This window comes from Homalodisca vitripennis, chromosome 2, assembly GCF_021130785.1.
Source record: "Homalodisca vitripennis isolate AUS2020 chromosome 2, UT_GWSS_2.1, whole genome shotgun sequence".
Taxonomy (NCBI): Eukaryota; Metazoa; Arthropoda; class Insecta; order Hemiptera; family Cicadellidae; genus Homalodisca; species Homalodisca vitripennis.
In genome coordinates this window covers 3,513,475-3,530,789 of record NC_060208.1, presented here as the reverse complement: position 1 = coordinate 3,530,789, position 17,315 = coordinate 3,513,475, and the positions used below count along the sequence as shown (strand labels likewise).

At 35.7% G+C, this 17,315-nt stretch overlaps 1 protein-coding gene across 2 annotated transcripts in view; it reads right to left on the bottom strand.

Moving 5' to 3' along the window:
• The window catches only part of LOC124356065 (probable chromo domain-containing protein LHP1), a 63,642-nt gene that overhangs the window by 7,928 nt on the left and 38,399 nt on the right, over positions 1 to 17,315 (bottom strand). For both annotated transcript variants that reach the window (XM_046807231.1, XM_046807232.1), the window contains exon 3: positions 12,757 to 12,987. In XM_046807231.1, coding sequence (XP_046663187.1) covers positions 12,757 to 12,987 — 231 coding nt within the window. The remainder of the gene's footprint in view (positions 1 to 12,756; positions 12,988 to 17,315) is intronic.

Here is a 17,315-nt window from a genome sequence, read left to right as displayed (position 1 = left end):
TATAGTTTGATTTTTTACCATTTGTTACAAACTCCGTAAATGGTAGTGAAAAATAATGATGGTGATAGCTTTGTACCACACTAAAAAACAAAACAAAATAGAAAATTTGTTGATAATTCTTAATAGATGGTTTGTCTGTGATGTTTGATTAGTTCTTGCATGTTCTCTAAACTCGTAGGTTCTATATAAACTCTTGAGTCCACATCAATACTAGTAATAGAGGGTAAAATAAGTGATGGCCATATCTAGTAGGCAGTTTTATTTTTTGTTCAAAATTTAAAAGAAATCATTGTGCCAAAAATTGTTTTTTAAGACACAGCAATAACAAATATTCAGTTTCAAATAATTTCCATGAAACGTGGTAAAATTTTGCTTTGCCAACAAAAGCATCTTTATATTCTACCTTACAGTTATTTTCAGTATGTTATTTATTTTTAGCTTTAACTTATATTGTAAGAGACTTAAATTTCCTAAAAAATATTAAAATGGTGAATGGTTTGGAATGTTTTAGAATTATATATATTATTATTTCTCTAACTGCTGGTCGTTTTTCTTTGTGAAAAAATAATGTTTACAATAACAAGTCTTATATTTATTTTTTAAGAAAGAAATAAATAATACTAAAAACATATTATTAATACTTATCATAATTTCTGCAACACCTATCTTTGAAAAACTTGAAGTAAGTCAAATGAAATGTTTTTATTCACTTTATTTTATCTCAGTCCACAAACACATATATCAAAGAAAAACTAATTATTATATACAAAAGATATACAATTTAATAGTGAAAAAGGTATATATCAAAGTTGGATAATTGCTTCAAAATAAAAATTTAAAAATAGGCATTAAACTATTTACACATGGTTTTTTTCTAACTGTAGTTAGCTACATGTTGAATGATTTGCAGGATTACCCAAAATGAGGAAACTTTATGGATAAAAATTTTCAATGATACATATAATTAGGATTTATCAACCCTTTTTGTCTGAAATTGCATTTAGGGGGAGCGAGACGTTTAACACCACTAAATATGAGTGATGTTATATGTCGTTCTACTAATTGGAAGCCAGTGTAGAAAGTAGACGGACCCAGTATTTCTTTAGGGCATCGGTCTTTGTAACATCCCTTCTCAGAGCATTAAGGGGCGTCTGGGAACGCAGACAGGGTTATCAGAAATCAGGCATTAACCATATAGTTTACTTTGAGAAAGAATCTAGTGAAGATTCCCAGGGAATACAGAATCACATAAAATTTCGAAGTAAATAGACAAATCTTGACATTGAGGGGTCACAAGCAGCAAAAAATAACATATCCGAAACCATTATCCGGGATGTCGCCTCATCACTAATGGCCCGCTGTGGGAAACCAGTTCCGTCCTTGGAGGTCACATGTGTAGACCCGAAAAACCCACTGGCCAATCAAGATTCAGAATTCATGGGGTGCGGCACAGTAGGGGAGGCTCCGCCTCCTCTGGAGAGGTAAGTACCACCTCAGTATATAAACCAAAACTTAGTCAAAATTAGTATGAGTTTGGAGTCAGAAGTAGTGAGTCAGGATCCAGTCGAGTTACGAGTTCAGAGTTCTGCCCAGTGTCGCTAGTCGTGCAGCCATGTCTTTGTTGGGCCTCTTACCATGGTGCTATAGGTAAACCGCTAACAAAAAAACCTTGGTTGATTTGAATTCACGCAGGGTGGGGTAAATATCCCTCCACCGCCCCTCCAAGCATCCCCACCACTGCTCGGCGCTCACTCTATTTCAATCTAATCAAATCAGCTGACTAATCCGGCTCAGTCGGTATCGTTCACTGCTGCGACCCGTTCAGTTGAACCGGTCAGTACAGAGTTACTAAGCCTTCCCGCTAGAGCATGTTTTACCGGTCATCGTGTTGACTGAACAAAATGAACGACTGGATGTAATGACCAAGTGAACGAAAGGATCTCCTTGCAAAAATGTGTTCGGATAGAGGAAGAAACAACATATTTTACAGTGAATGGATAGATATATAACAGTAAATGTATTGTTTCAGGAATCTATTAAATGTAAATATATATTATTAATAGAAATGATTAACAAAAATTAACTGTATGTTACTATATGCATTACTAAATATTTTAAACGTTAATACTTATGAACAATGGACTTGGTTGATTGATGTGCCTTTGATCTATCATAAGATTATTTCCTCCAGGGAGTTGCTAGTCTCCTACGGAGCGCCTCCACAGGTGGCGGATAGTGGAATGCTCGCCAGATATGGCGGGTACCGGGGAAATAAAATACCCGGGGCGGACCAAAACTAGCACCAAAGGGCACGACGGTTCCACATGTTAGTGGCGGTTTTCCCGAAAGCGTCTGTTTCACATGTTAGTGGTGGCTAAATAAGTATCCTCTGCGGCTAACAACCGTGGTTGTAATTTGGAGCTTCGCTCCATCTAAGGTTGATAGTCCATCATGAAAAAGTCTTTTGGGAAAAAAATTCCACCGTCCATCCTCTCAAGGAAGGAGAAGACTACATCGGATTCGGTGGGTAGTCGCCTAGAAGGCAAAAATGAGTCGGAACATTCAAAGTTACCAGTTTATAAAACTCAGATGCATAAAATCAAACACAAATCAATCCCTCAAACTAAACCCCATATAAAACAGCAACTCTGAACTTAACCCCTTAAGCAACTCACTCCAAGAACTCGAAAAAAAGTCTGACAGAATGTGACACACAGAGTAGCGAGGAAAGCTTGATAGTAGCCGCCAAAATCGGATCCGCTTTACTCCAGGAAAACAACTACTTAAAAAAATGAAAATCGTAGACTCCAAGACAAACTGAATAGTCTAGAAGCCAAAGTAGAGGAGTTAGAAAACTGCGAAGGAAAGTATGTCGCACATATGGAAAGGCTCCAAGAAAAGATATCCGAGCTCGAAGCACAGTTGACCACAGGAAAAACTGTATGTGGTTGAAGCACAAACTATTTTTGAGGACCATGACGGGAAACAGATCGAACTTATTAAAGACTATGAAAATAAGATTGAAGAATTAGAGAGTACAATTATGACACTGCAGCAACAGACACCTGAAAAAAACTGACAGGAGGCTCAGGACTACAGGAACTCAAACATTGGCCCCTGACTATCAAAACAAATAATACCTTTCCCCTCAGTTCTCTTGGAAATCGGACTCTTAAAAAACAGCCATAATGCCATGGAAGAAAAGTTTAAAAGTCTGGAAGCAATAATAAACACCCTCCACCCAAACCTCCATAGAAGTCACCCCCTCCACCTGCACCACAATCCTTGTCAGTGAACTCAGAGATGCTAATCCTTAAGAGGAGGCAAGACCAACTGGAGCAACAAATGTCAGCACTTCTAGACAACACTCACCTTCATCTAAATGAGTCTGGAAGAATCCTACCTACTAACTTTATAGCATCTAAATCTACTCAACAATGCAAACATAAAGATGATCCTCTAGATTCTACCCTGAATAAGTCTACCTCAGGGAACAAAAGGAAATCAGGAGTTAGACGGGACGCAAAGGGAAAGAAACCTCTTTAGTGTGTCTCTCCAAGCTCAAAAAATATAAAAAACCACAACATGGGTAATTTTAGAAGGATTTGAGATGTGTAACAATAATGCTAAAGCATTCCACAGGACTGAACATTGGTAACACCTTACAGGTGACGTCCGTTTTAGACACACACGGAGTCGCTAAAGCCTCAGTAATAAAGCCTCCGATGAATGCAAGATCACGAACTAAAGATGAGGAGTATAGAAGTTCTACACCACAAACATTGATTACTACATTTCGATCATGACAAACAATCAATTGCCGAATGCTGATTGCATTGAATCTAATTCATTCACGTTCAATTCCGGCCTCCTATAAGCCAACAATCTCCATCTGAATCAGGCCAGCGGAGCCCACCACGAGCAGAAGATGAACAGCACAAATATTTTTTAGACAAGACCGGCCTCAGCAATCTCAAAATGAAAACAGCTTTACCATACCCCAATTGAACAAGGAACACTTAAAAATTCTACAACCAAAACGTTGACAGGCTCAGCAACAAAATTGACATAATAACTCATCTTCTTCAACGACTTGAGCCTGATATTCTAATCCTCACTGAGCATGGTCTGAGCAATGACCAGCTGCACAATACTAACCTGACTGATTATACTTTGATTGCTGATTTCTGTCGGCAGTTTCATAAAAAAGGAGGTGTGGGTATTTTCTGCAAAAACTCACTAATAACTCTAATTGATCCAATCTCTATTGAAGTGAAGAGTGTAGAGATGGTTTGTGTGAAATGGCCCTTAAAAGAATAAAAACTTCAGGATCGGTGTCTGTACATTGCAGGTATTTATAGAAACCAAGGCAACCTAGAGGAATCCCTTGAGATTATATCCCAATGCATACAAGTGGTACCGATATGGAGGTGTCCGATAATTGTTATGGGGGACATCAACATAGACTGCCTAAACGTTAACAGAGACAACATGCTGTTGGAGGATATAATGAGAAGCTGTGGTATGTTCAGAATTTCTCTTCCATCCACTCGCATAACACCTTTTTCACAATCATCAATAGATTGTGTGTGTACTAATGTAGAAGATGAAACAATAACAGTGGAAGTTTTTGGATGAGGGGATCTCTGACCATACGGCACAGCTCTGTATGCTACACCACCAGCAGGTAAAAACCAACAGCCCAGATGACTGAAAAACGACAATTTTCTGAAAGGAACATGAGGGACATTAAAATAAAACTACAACAAGAATCATGGGAAGATCTGATTACTGCTATAGATGCAGACACAGCCTACAATTTGTTTAGTAACACCTTGGGAATGATAAATAAATTCTGCTTGCCCACTAAAAAAATCTAGAGTAAAAGGAAAAAGGAGAAATAAAATAACAGATGCTGAGGCTGAAAGACTACGTAAAGTTTTTTTACAAGCACAGATTTGTATACAACACTACTGGTCAATTGATTCATAAGCAAGACACTGCCTCTAAAAAGAAAGCCTATGATTTAAGACTTAAAGAGTTAAGGCGTAAAGAAATAAACAGACAAAATTCTTCATGCAGAAAATAAGTCAAAGGCCTTATGGGCAGTAGTAAATAATGAAAGGAAAACAAAAATATCACATAGTCCGAAGGAATTAATGGATCCGGTATTAGGGAAAATTACTGACTCTACCCAGATCGCTGATTACCTAAATTCTAGGTTTGTTACAGCGGCAGACAAGGCTCTAGAGGCTAATCCAAAACCACCCCTACTTGTAACTGCTCAGAATAATGTTCCACCCTTAACACTCTTTCCTACCACTTCAGACGAAGTAATAAAGATCATATCTTCTTTAAAAAACAAAATGTTCTTATGGAATTGACTTGGTATCTTCGAAGCTGCTGAAATTTTGTGTAATGGAACTGACGGACCCAATAACTCTACTGATAAACCGATCATTCGCAGAAGGGAGGTTTCCAACAAGGCTTAAATTGGCGAAGGTTATTCCCCTTTTCAAGCAGGGTAGCACCTCTGATGCTAGTAATTATCGACCAATATCGCTGATATCAACAATATCTAAAGTTTTTGAAAAGGTGGCCCTGAACTCGTCTTATTACTCACCTCCTGGAAAAATAATTTACTAACTAGTCAGCAAACATGGTTTTATCAAAGGACGTTCTACATCAACCGCTATAGTTAGTCTAATAGAACACATTATTGATCAACTTGAAAAATGGCAATACCTGTGCATCTGTTTTATTAGACTTTAGTAAAGCATTTGACAGCCTTGATCATAAACAACTCCTAACAAAACTGAAAGCTCTTGGAATTTCTGGAATTTCAGCGAGTTGGTTTGACAGCTATTTGACTGATAGACAACAACTGGTTCAGCTGGTTCATTCGGACAATGGTATGACTCGTTCGGTGAGATCTAGCCTGCTAACAAACTCGAGAGGCGTACCTCAAGGCTCTGTAATTGGGGCCTGTTTTATTTGTACTTTTTACAAATGACCTGCATAAGTATCTGCAAGAATTTGCTACCACTATTATGTACGCGGATGATACTGTGCTTTTATTAAGTAACCAAGGAAACAGAGCCACTTGAAGTGTCAACGTACATAGCACTGAATGTAGCCACCTCAGTACTGCCATCAGAACAGCCTGGTACTAAATGAAAACAAAATCGCAACATTTAATAATGGGAAGAACGAAAGCTTGAAGCGGGAACTCTACCTAACATAGATAGAGTAGAAGCTGCCAAGTATCTAGGTGTTATAATTGACACAAGTCTTAAATTGGACCTCTCATGTTGACAGTCTCTGCAGGAAGCTAAGTTCTGGACTTTATGTAATCCGAAGAATAAAGACAATTAGTGATGTGCAGACGGCAAAAACTGCTTATTATGCACTTTTTGAAACACATCTTCGGTATGGTATTTTAGTTTGGGGTATATCTAGTTCGTCAAATATACAAAGAACCCTAATCTTACAAAAGAAGTGCATACGAACACTAGCTTGGGTTGCAGTCTAGAGACAGTTGTAGAGCTGCTTTTGTTGATCACTCAATTCTAACTGTAGTATCACTCTATATACTCAGTGTAATAACTTATGCCCATGAGAATAACTTCACCCGTGGCCATGACGTACACCAACACAACACTCGCTATGCTGCAGACTTCGCTCTTCCCCAACACCATTCTGCTCAATTTGAAGAAAAGCCATCCTATATGGGAGCGAAGTTGTTCAACTGCCTGCCTGCTGACATCAAGTCCCAAGAAAACATAAAGAAAACATTAAAGACCTGGCTGTTGAAAACACCCATTCTATTCCATAAATGAATTTTTATTCTTGGAGAACTTTGACATAAACATGTAATAATATTGACACAACTAATATTTGTTCTTATAATGTGATGTTATATATTTTTGACGCTAATGCCATTCTCTATGATTGTTGCAAAATAAAGTACATTGTCTATTGTCTATTGTCTATTGTCTAATCACTTATATTGCGACACACACAACATCAATTCTCTACTGAAGACAGGAAAACTCAAGAACTTCACAGATGAATTGGACCGGCAGAATATTCTACTGGCAGGGCTTCAGGAAATGAGAAACACTACAGAGGACCCATTTGAGTCTCAGGGGTATAGAATTTATAATGGGAAACCAGGACAAAGGGCCATGGTACAGTGCCCACAATTTGGTACAGGATTTATAATGAATTTGAAGATAATAGATTCTGTAATTGATTTTAAGGCTATATCACCTAGAATTGCAACTTTAAACCTGAAGACTGCCACCAAAATATATACAATAATAAATGCCCACGCCCCCACTAATGAGAAAAACCATTTGACAAGGACTATGCAAGAGGTGGAGGATTTCTGGGACCTCCTGGATCAAACTATAAGTCAGACTGATAAGAAGCATGTAAAGATTTTAATAGGGGATTTTAATGCCCAGTTAGGACAAGAAAAGAAATATCAAAATGTAATTGGAAAATGGGCTGCCCATAAACATACAAATAGAAACGGACAAAGATTAATAGAAATCTGCAGAACCCATGGATTTATCTCTAAATCAACATACTTTAAGAGAAAGCTAAACAAACTTAAGACATGGAAACATCCAGACTGGATAAAGGGGGAATGGCAATTAGACCACGTATGCATGGATAAATTCTTCCACAAGGAGATCTACAATGTCAAAGTGCTGAGAGGAACTGATACAGGTTCGGACCATTACTTAATAAAAATTAAAATCAAGTTGACTCCACTAAGAAGAAAGAGACAACAAACAGATGTGAAGAAGAAAAGAACATTTGACCCTCATCAACTAATTCAAAATGAACAATATAGAAAAGTTACAGAAGGTATAAAGTTAACTGAAAATTTGGAGGAAATAAAACAAATTCTCAAAGAACACGCAACAAATTTGGCACCACTAAATCCAAGGAAAAAACATGCTTGGTGGAACCACGACTGTGACGAAGTGCATGAAAGAAGGCATCAGGCTTGGTTGAAATTTCAATCTCATAAAACCGAGGAAAATGCCAATAACCTCAAGAACACAAGGAAACTATTCTCCAAAATTATTAGAAAATGTAAGAGACAATATGAAACACAGTTAATTAACTCTATAGAGAAGAATTACTATAGAACCAACTCTAGAGACTATTACAAAGCCTTTCATACACAATTACAAAAGTACAGCCCTCCGACATTATTGTTGAAAAACAAAAATGGAAAAACTGCACATAACAATAAGGAGAATGCTGAAATAATGGCAGAAGCATTTAAGGAACTCCTGAATTGTAAGGAACCGGAGGAAATTTTGGAAATCAACACTAATACTCCAATAAAAACCAAACCTGTAAATATTAACCCCCCTACAGTAAAAGAAGTGGAAACTGTACTTAAAGAATTGAAGAACTACAAAGCAGGTGGTGAAGACCAAATGTTTGCAGAGGTGTGGAAGTATGCTGGAGTATCTAGTCATACCTCTCTTCATATGATACTACAGAAAATTTGGATTACTGAGAAATTTCCCGATCAATGGACTATAGCTATAATTCACCCTTTACACAAGAAAGGTGACAGATGTAATCCAGATAACTATAGAGGTATATCACTCCTCGATTGTACTTATAAGATTTTTTCAAAGATTCTCTACAACAGGATTAAGGACCAACTAGATCAAGAACTTGGAGAATACCAAGGAGGATTCAGGCCTTGGAGAAGTTGTACAGAGCAAATAATTACACTAAAGTTAATTATGGCATATTATAGAAAACAAAATAAACAACTCTCGATAACATTTGTTGATTTCAAGAAAGCCTATGATTCCATTCATAGAATATCACTATTAAAAATACTGAGACATTTTGGACTTCACCCCAAATTAATTAAATTAATAGAACTAACATTAACTAATACAAAGTCTAAAATAAAGTTTAGAGGAGAACTTTCAGAACCATTTCAGATAAAGACTGGCTTAAGACAAGGTGATGGATTATCACCGCTTCTTTTTAACTGTGCATTAGAGTACGTCATGAGGGAATGGGAAAGAAATAACCAAAAAAACATAAAGATTGGATATCAAAGGGACAACATTAATCTGAACTGTCTGGGGTTTGCTGATGACTTAGCTCTTTTGGCCAATGACATTCAGGAAACAAAACAGCAAATTAAATCTTTACAAGATATAGCTCAGAAAATTGGTTTTAAAGATATCGTTTGAAAAAACAGAAGTTTTATTAACGCAGCCTCCACTTGCAAATAAAATAAGGTTGGACAACCACAATATAAAAATTGTGCAGAAATTTAAATACTTAGGAGAAGTAATCACTTATAACCTGAATGAAAAACCATCTTGGCAAAGTAAAATAGACAAACTAACTAAGATTAAACATGCTACTAAGAATACGTATAATAAAAAATGTCTTTCAATAAATACAAAATTAAGACACTACAAAACAGTTGCTCTGCCACAAATTACATATGCAAGTGAAACAATATTTAAAACAACAAATACTATTGCAATAGATAAGGTTCTTAAGATGGAGAGAAGAATAGTCAGGACTTGCTTAAACAAAAACTATTAAGTAGACGGAGTTTAGAGACTAGCTTCCAATGAAACAGTCTACAAAAATATAGAACCCATTACAAGTATAATTAAAAAGAAACGAATATCATTCCTGGGGCATTTGTTAAGAACACCTGAAAATAGAATTAGCAGGAAAATAGTAGAAAAACTGTGGTATAGTAAAAGTGACATTAAATGGATCACAGAATTAAAAGAAGATATGAGAGAGTTACAAATTACAGTAGAGGATTTAAAACACAAGACAAACACATTGAAGATATTGAATGACAAACACTCTACACTACAGCTGAAAAGAAACAAACAACGAATAGGAAGAGTGGTTCCGGAGGAGGAGAGGACATTACGCTCGGAAAGGATGAAGAAATATTGGGTGGATAAAAGAAGAAAGACTAGAAAATATAAAGTGACTAAAGTGGTCCAATGTAGGCCATAAAATTATAAATAAATAAGATTATTTCACTACAAATGTTTCAATAAATTACTAAATATCAAACAGACACATTGCATTGTTTGAAAATAATTTATTTTTATAAATAAAAACACATTTTAAACATTTAATCGATTAAGTTACCACCACTTTTCATAATACCCAGGCTGAGTCATTAAAATAATATTACGCACACTACTACACAGAACGCCTCCTCTCAGATCGACCCTGCACATCGCACCTATATCGACCATGTGTTACCACATGATAACCTTTTAAATGCTAATTGGCAATCAATTTTTAACAGCACTAATGTTAATGTTTTTACATTACAACTTCAGAATATTATTACAATTTCAATAGACAATCGAATAAATTTAAAACGAGGTCAAAAAAGCTAAAACCATGGATTACTTCAGATTTAGTCCATGCTATAAATTACGTCCAAAGAGATAAATTACGTAAATTAGTGAAAAAGCAACCATTTAATGTGGAGCTTAAAACCCACTATGTCAATTGCAGGAACATTTTAAGCAGAAATTTAAAGCAACTAAAAAATATTATTTTTGTGATAAATTCGACCAAGCTAATGGGGAGTTAAATATGTTTTGGGGGGTTTTAATTAAATTGAGTGGTAGAGGGGTTTAACAAAGTTTCTTCCCTAAATAAATATTTGCCAAATACCAAATTATTCAATGACAAAATTAAGCTTGAAGTAGCTACCGAATTTAATAAATCCTTTACTAATGTGGGTCAGAACTTGGCGAAATCTAATGGCTCAAATATAGATCTAACAATTTTTTTCGAAGACAGATCTTATAGGCTTCATTCGACGTTTAACTTACGCACTGTTACAAGAGGTTATACGTTACGTATCCAGTTTGAGAGGAAATTTCGCTCTTGGGCACGATTCAATACCTGCAAGTATATTAAAAAAAAATCACAACACATTTATTTTTTGTCAAATAAAATCCGCAAGTACATTTTTGCCATCAGACAATTACGAGAAGTACTCACAGATAAGGAAATTAAAGTGGTCTATTTTTCTTTCGTTCAATCCCAACTTTCATTTGGTATTATAGTCCATGGTGCTGCTTTCAAAACTATTCTTGAGCCATTAATTTTTGAACAAAAAACGATACTAAAAATAATGTTCTTTAAGAGTAGAACATATTCTTTAGAATTAATTTTCTTCGAGGAAGAACTAATGACTATAAGAAATTTGTTAATCTAAACCATTCTTATTTACTTATACATTAATTTTCATACTATTTTAGCGTTGAAAACTTATACTCATAACACACGGTAGGCCTACTCGCAACAAGTCGTTATTGCAGTTTCTACATTTAAAAAAAAAACATTCAGCGTAACAAATTTGTATTATATTTCTCAAGTTTTGTACCGTAACGTGTGTTTGAGTTACAACTTCGCTTCTGTGTTGCGATTACCTAATCTTTACTGGTTTAAAAACGCGTGAAGGATGGGTTACTATTGTTACATGGCGAAGAATTATACAGACTTATAGTCCCTTGTTATCGCTGAACTTCTAATCATCCTTCCTCGCTATTTATTGTTATTCGGTCTGTCCTTCACTATAATTACCATAATTAATACTTCATACGACAGTGCAGCAAAACTAGATTTATACTCGGTTACGTATCATTATCAATGTGACTCATCAATTGCCTGCGTGGTCACTGTTGTCATTGCCATCCAGCCGGATTAAAAATAAATTCTAAAACCATTAATAATATCAAAAACTACTAAACTACTATTTTTTACTTATAAAATCATTTGTTCTATTATTAGTTTTGAGTTCCAATATTCACGACCAGAGCCTACGCACAGGTCCTAGGCCCATGTAGGCTCATCCCGGTTATACTACTCTTCTTATTTCAAATTTTAATTGAATTAAATAAAATTAATGCAAGGTTTATTATAATAAGAAATAATTAACTACGTATAAGTACCGTATTGTTACACTCTGAGACATGATTTCAGACATCGTATATATTTACTTACGTTTATTGCAAAACGTGTATATGTGTTTTATTGTTCTATTTTTAAGAAAATAAACCATTTTCATTTCCCCTGATTTGGAAAAAAGTATCAAATTTATTCAGTTGCCTGGTCAAATTGAACAAAACTTTCAAAGTGAACGGGTCTTTTGAAACACTCCGATCCGAATCACTCGTTCACCTGACTGACTCGTTCGAATTGAACGGTCCAAATAAGTAACTGCAGTATAAACAATATGGCGCGAGCAAGACAAGATTTAAACAGCTGACAAGAAGATGCTCCGCCCACTCACCAGTCCCCCCCGCCGGAGGGGGGCCCCTCCTCCACTGTGCTGCTCAAATATTTGCTTCTGCGCAGGTTTCTTTATTAGCGGTTCAACTATAAGTCACGCTATCCCTCAGCTCTAGATTATATCTGGTAGTCTCCAGTAATAAGTAACACTTGTAAGAACAACTTTAGATCAATGTTTAATTGTCATGTAAATGCTTTGGATTAATAGAGTATCACCAGATCAAAGAGAAAAGAGAGGCCAACACAAAAAGAGATGGCTGGACAATGTTAAGGATGATTGAGACAGGTGGGAGTGAAATGGTAAAGACAAACTACACAGTACGGGGGTAGGTGGCGTCACAAAGCCAAGAAGTAAATAATTCTCTTTTTAAAAAGTACGGATTAAAGTAGTATAAAATAAAAACTTACTTCATAATATGTTCCATCAGTTTCAGAATCATCATCGCTCTTTTCTGGTCTTTCATACTGTGAATCGTTTTTAACACTGGACAGAGGAATTTTCTTATTTTGTTTCATCATCTTTTGAGGTGATATTTTGGATTCTGTTTCTGTATTTTTAGATCGTCCTCTTTTCCTGGATACCTTAACTGTTTTATCATCACTCTTTTCATTATCTGATGACAATTCTGCCATGTGTTCCTAAAATTGATAGTTGTTAACACTTTGACTACTGAGTGCCACAGTATGTTAGTTTACACACTACGTAATACTACTGTACCATTGAACGCAAATGTGTTATAATATACAAATACAATACTATCAATCAATACTCACAGTAAATTATTTTGAGAGTATTTTAATATTCACAATGAAAATACAGCACTGGTAAACTAAACTTTATTAAAAGCCCAAAGTTGACGTTGATGAGATTCCGTGTTTATAAAAATTGAAGAACAATGGCAATCAAAGGATACATTCCAATTAAAAAGTTATTACTAGTTTACATTAAAAAAATATTTGGAAATATATATGAATATGAAATTCATGCTATTCTAATGTATCAGAATCAGAATCAGAATTATCTTTATTTATAATCATCAAGATTACAAATGGTGTCAACGTTTTAAACAATTACAATGGCCTTTTATTCTGAGGTGGCTGGGTCAGTTCTGGAATGTTCCTTGTAGGAATTCCTCGAGAGAATAGAAAGGTCTGTCCAATAGCCATTTCTTCAACGCTGCTTTCAGTAAGGAGCTTCTCTTGTGTTGCAGTTCTTGTGGTAGCCTATTGAAGAATTTCCTTCCGATGTACGATGGTTTAGATTCATACAGCTTCATGTGGTGTGCTGGGAGGTTGTACAGTGCGCCATTTCTGGTATTGTGACTGTGAATGTCTCTATTTCTTGGCAGATATTCTCCATCGACATGTAACACTACTTCTAATATGTACAGGGAAACAACTGTCATAATGTTTAGATTAATGAAAGCATCTCTACAACTTTCCATGTGTTGTAGGTCTGCCAGGACTCTGACTGCTTTCTTCTGGATGATCAGAATTCTTTGTAGATTTGTGGCTGATGTGCCACCCCACACTGCAAGGCCATATCTCAGCTGGCTTTCAAAAAAAGAGAAGTAAGCTGTTCTAGCAGTTTTCGTGTTACTAAGGGATTTTATTTGTTTGATCATAAACATGCTGGTGTTAAGTTTTTTGCAGAGGGAATCTATATATGGTGTCCAGGTCATCTTCTCATCAATTGTCAGTCCCAGGAACTTAACACTTGTCTCCATTTGTACTTCTGGTATAACTTTGACTTCAGATGCTCGTCTTCCAAATGCTATCTGGCTGGTTTTGTTTGGGTTTGCAACCAAGCCATTTCCATTGCAGTACTGGTATGCCATGTTTAGAGCAACATAGCATGACACTGCTAGGTCGTCTGGTGATTGTCCATTCAACAGAAGCGTTGTATCATCAGCATACATTAAAGGGGAGCAGAAATCACCTAGGTACTGTGGCATGTCGTTAACAAACAAGATGAAAAGTGCTGGTCCTAGTGCCGACCTTTGAGGCACTCCTCTTTGAACTGGGAGAGGTTTCGATCGTATTTCCTCTGTGATTCCTCTGTGTGTGTGCTTCAGTTCTACTAGCTGTTGTCGGCCCTTGAGGTAACTTTGAAACTATTTGTTAGCAGTTTCGCTTACTCCCATGTGTGTTAGTTTTTTAATGATGAGTTCGTGACTGAGGCAATCAAACGCCTTACTTAGGTCGAGTAGAATTGCTGTTGAGAAATTACCTGCCTCCAAGTTGTCAACAATGGTTTCAGTTAGCTTTATCATCGCTGTGATGGTAGATTTTCCTGTAGTGAAACCATGCTGACAATCACTGAGAAGGTAGTTTATGGAGCAGTGATCGAGCAGTCTCCTTAACACAATCTTTTCACAGACTTTAGAAAAAGTTGAAATAAGTGAGATCGGTCTGTAATTGCTTACTTCAGACTTTTCACCATGCTTAAACTTGGGATAGATTTTTGAGATTTTCAGTCTTGAGGGAAACTTTCCTTCTTTGAAAGATTTGTTAAAGATAGTGACAAGGGGGAAGGTAAGCTCGTCCACACAGTGTTTCAGCATTTTGGAGGAGATCTCATCTATGCCAGCAGAGTTTTTCGGCTTTAATTCAGAGATGATTGCCCTGACTTCTGATGTATCTGTATATGTGATGGCGTTTAGTTTTTTTATTGGCTCATGGACTATGGGTTGAATTGCTTTTCTCTCAGAGTCTGGGATTCTACTTAGAGTTTCTTCAGCTGTATTTATGAAGTATGTGTTAAAGCAGTCAGCAACTTTTTTGGGACAGGATGATAATTCTCCATTTATTTGGAGTTTGAGCTCTGAAGTGCTTTTCTTTTTATTTCGAGCGTTATTTATCACTTCCCATGTGGCCTTTGATTTATTTACTGCCCTTTCTATGTATTTAGCGGATGCCTGTTGTCTAAGTAGCTTGAGTCTTTGATCATAGGTTTTCTTTTTTACATTTGCCTCTTCTTTATCGGTTTGATTCCCTGTCACTTCATATTGTCTTTGATATGTTAAATAGTCTTCTTTTAGTCTGAGTGCTTCCTTGTCTGAGAAGTGTTTTGGCTTGTGTTTTCTTTTAGATCTCTTGTTCTTCCTGGGGCATGCTGAGTCCAAGGCTTTTGTGAGGATGAAGTTAAACTCATTGTATGCTTCCTCTGTGGTAGGAGCTTTGACTACATCCTCCCATGTTTCCCTAGAAAGCTGCAATTTCAGTTCATCCAGGTTTTCTAATTGCAAGCTCCTACACACCTTGATAGGTTGTTTAGCAGGGAGTTTTGTGAGGATTGTACAAATTTGTGCGGTGTGGTCTGAAAGTCCGGCTTCTATTACTTTGCTTGTGATTTTCTCTTCCGTTATGTTGGTACAAATACAGTCTATTGATGTACTTGATAGCATAGTTATCCTTGTAGGTGGTAGGTTCAATCTATGTATGTTGTGAGATGCTAGTATTTCATTTAGTTTGATCATTTTCCTGTTCGGTTTGAGAATGTCTATATTGATATCCCCCATAATAAGTGTTTGGGAACTTTCTATTTTGGTAGTATCAATAGCGCTGGAGAGTTTATTCAGTGCCTCATCTATATTTGCTTCTGGTGGTCTGTATATACCCAAGATATTAAGGTGTGTCCTATTCCGTTTTATTTGGATCAACGACATTTCACAAAGAAGTTCCTCACAGTGCTGTGATATATCTATTGGTTCTGTGTACTCTGCAAGATTTTCAGCCACAAATATTGCTACTCCCCCTTTTCTATGGTGTTTTCTGCTGAAATGTGATTTAAGGCAGTACCCTGGTAATAGTTCTACATTTTCAATTTGGTCCGATTTAAGTCCATGTTCACTTAGAATTACTATACTTGGTGTATGTGTTACAGTCTCTATAAAATGTATCAATCTGTTGGCCTTGTTAGAAACTTCTTGAATGTTTTGATGAAGGATTGTTATGTTATGGTTTGGTTCAGTGTTTTTTCCCTGGTTCTTTTCTTGGGGCTTGTTACTAAAAAAGACCTTCTATCCTGAGAGTAGGTGTTGTTCAGCCCTGCCATTTGTGTTGAGCAGATATTTTTAATGCTTTTCTCAAAAAAATCTTGAATCGTTTCAGTTGGTTCAAGTTTTGTCGCCGTGATTGGAGGGGATATTGTAACCTTAAATTTGTGGTCGCTTTTTTTATCAAGGCCCATATTTTTAGTCCAGTCGTATTACCTGATTGAAAAATAAATGTTTCCTTACAGCAAACTAATGGCACAATTTTGTCAAATACATCATAAATAAATAAAAAAAACCATTCCGAACCAAAATCGTCTATTAGGGGGTATAGGAGGGGTGGTTTTTAGGGGGTGAGTGGTGGAAAACGGTTTTTTGCAATTTTTGAGTAAACAATGCATCCTATTGAAAAAAGTCAAATTTAAAAGTTGTTGGAAATAAAAAAATCTACAACTTATGTAGTAATCATTTTTGCCCTAACCTCAAAAAATTTCCCCAAAAAAATTAAAAAAACCGTTTTTTTGGTTTTTAATTTTTTTCTTTTTACAAAAATGGTTCGATTGAGCTGAAAGTTTGATCAAAATATACTTTGTTCTATTCTAAAAAATACTGTATTTTTTTCATTAAGAAATATTCAGCCATTATAATAAAATTTTCACTTTAAAAAAATATTTTGATAATATTCAATCACCATTTTTGAAACATTTTTTTTAATAAAAAAAGGTTTCTCTGACGGCTCATTATTTTCGTTTTTTTTTTTGTCTATTTTGAAGAAATGAAATAAAAAATATGTAGTTTAATTGAAAAAAAACTGCAGAAAAATTGAAAATAAACAAAATATTGACATTTTTCATTATATACATTGTATTATTTACGTGGAAAAATTGTTATTACTTTATTTATTTAAATTATAATTTTTTTTATACCCCAGTGCTATTTGTAAGCATTAGCAAAATAATAATGAATCATGCA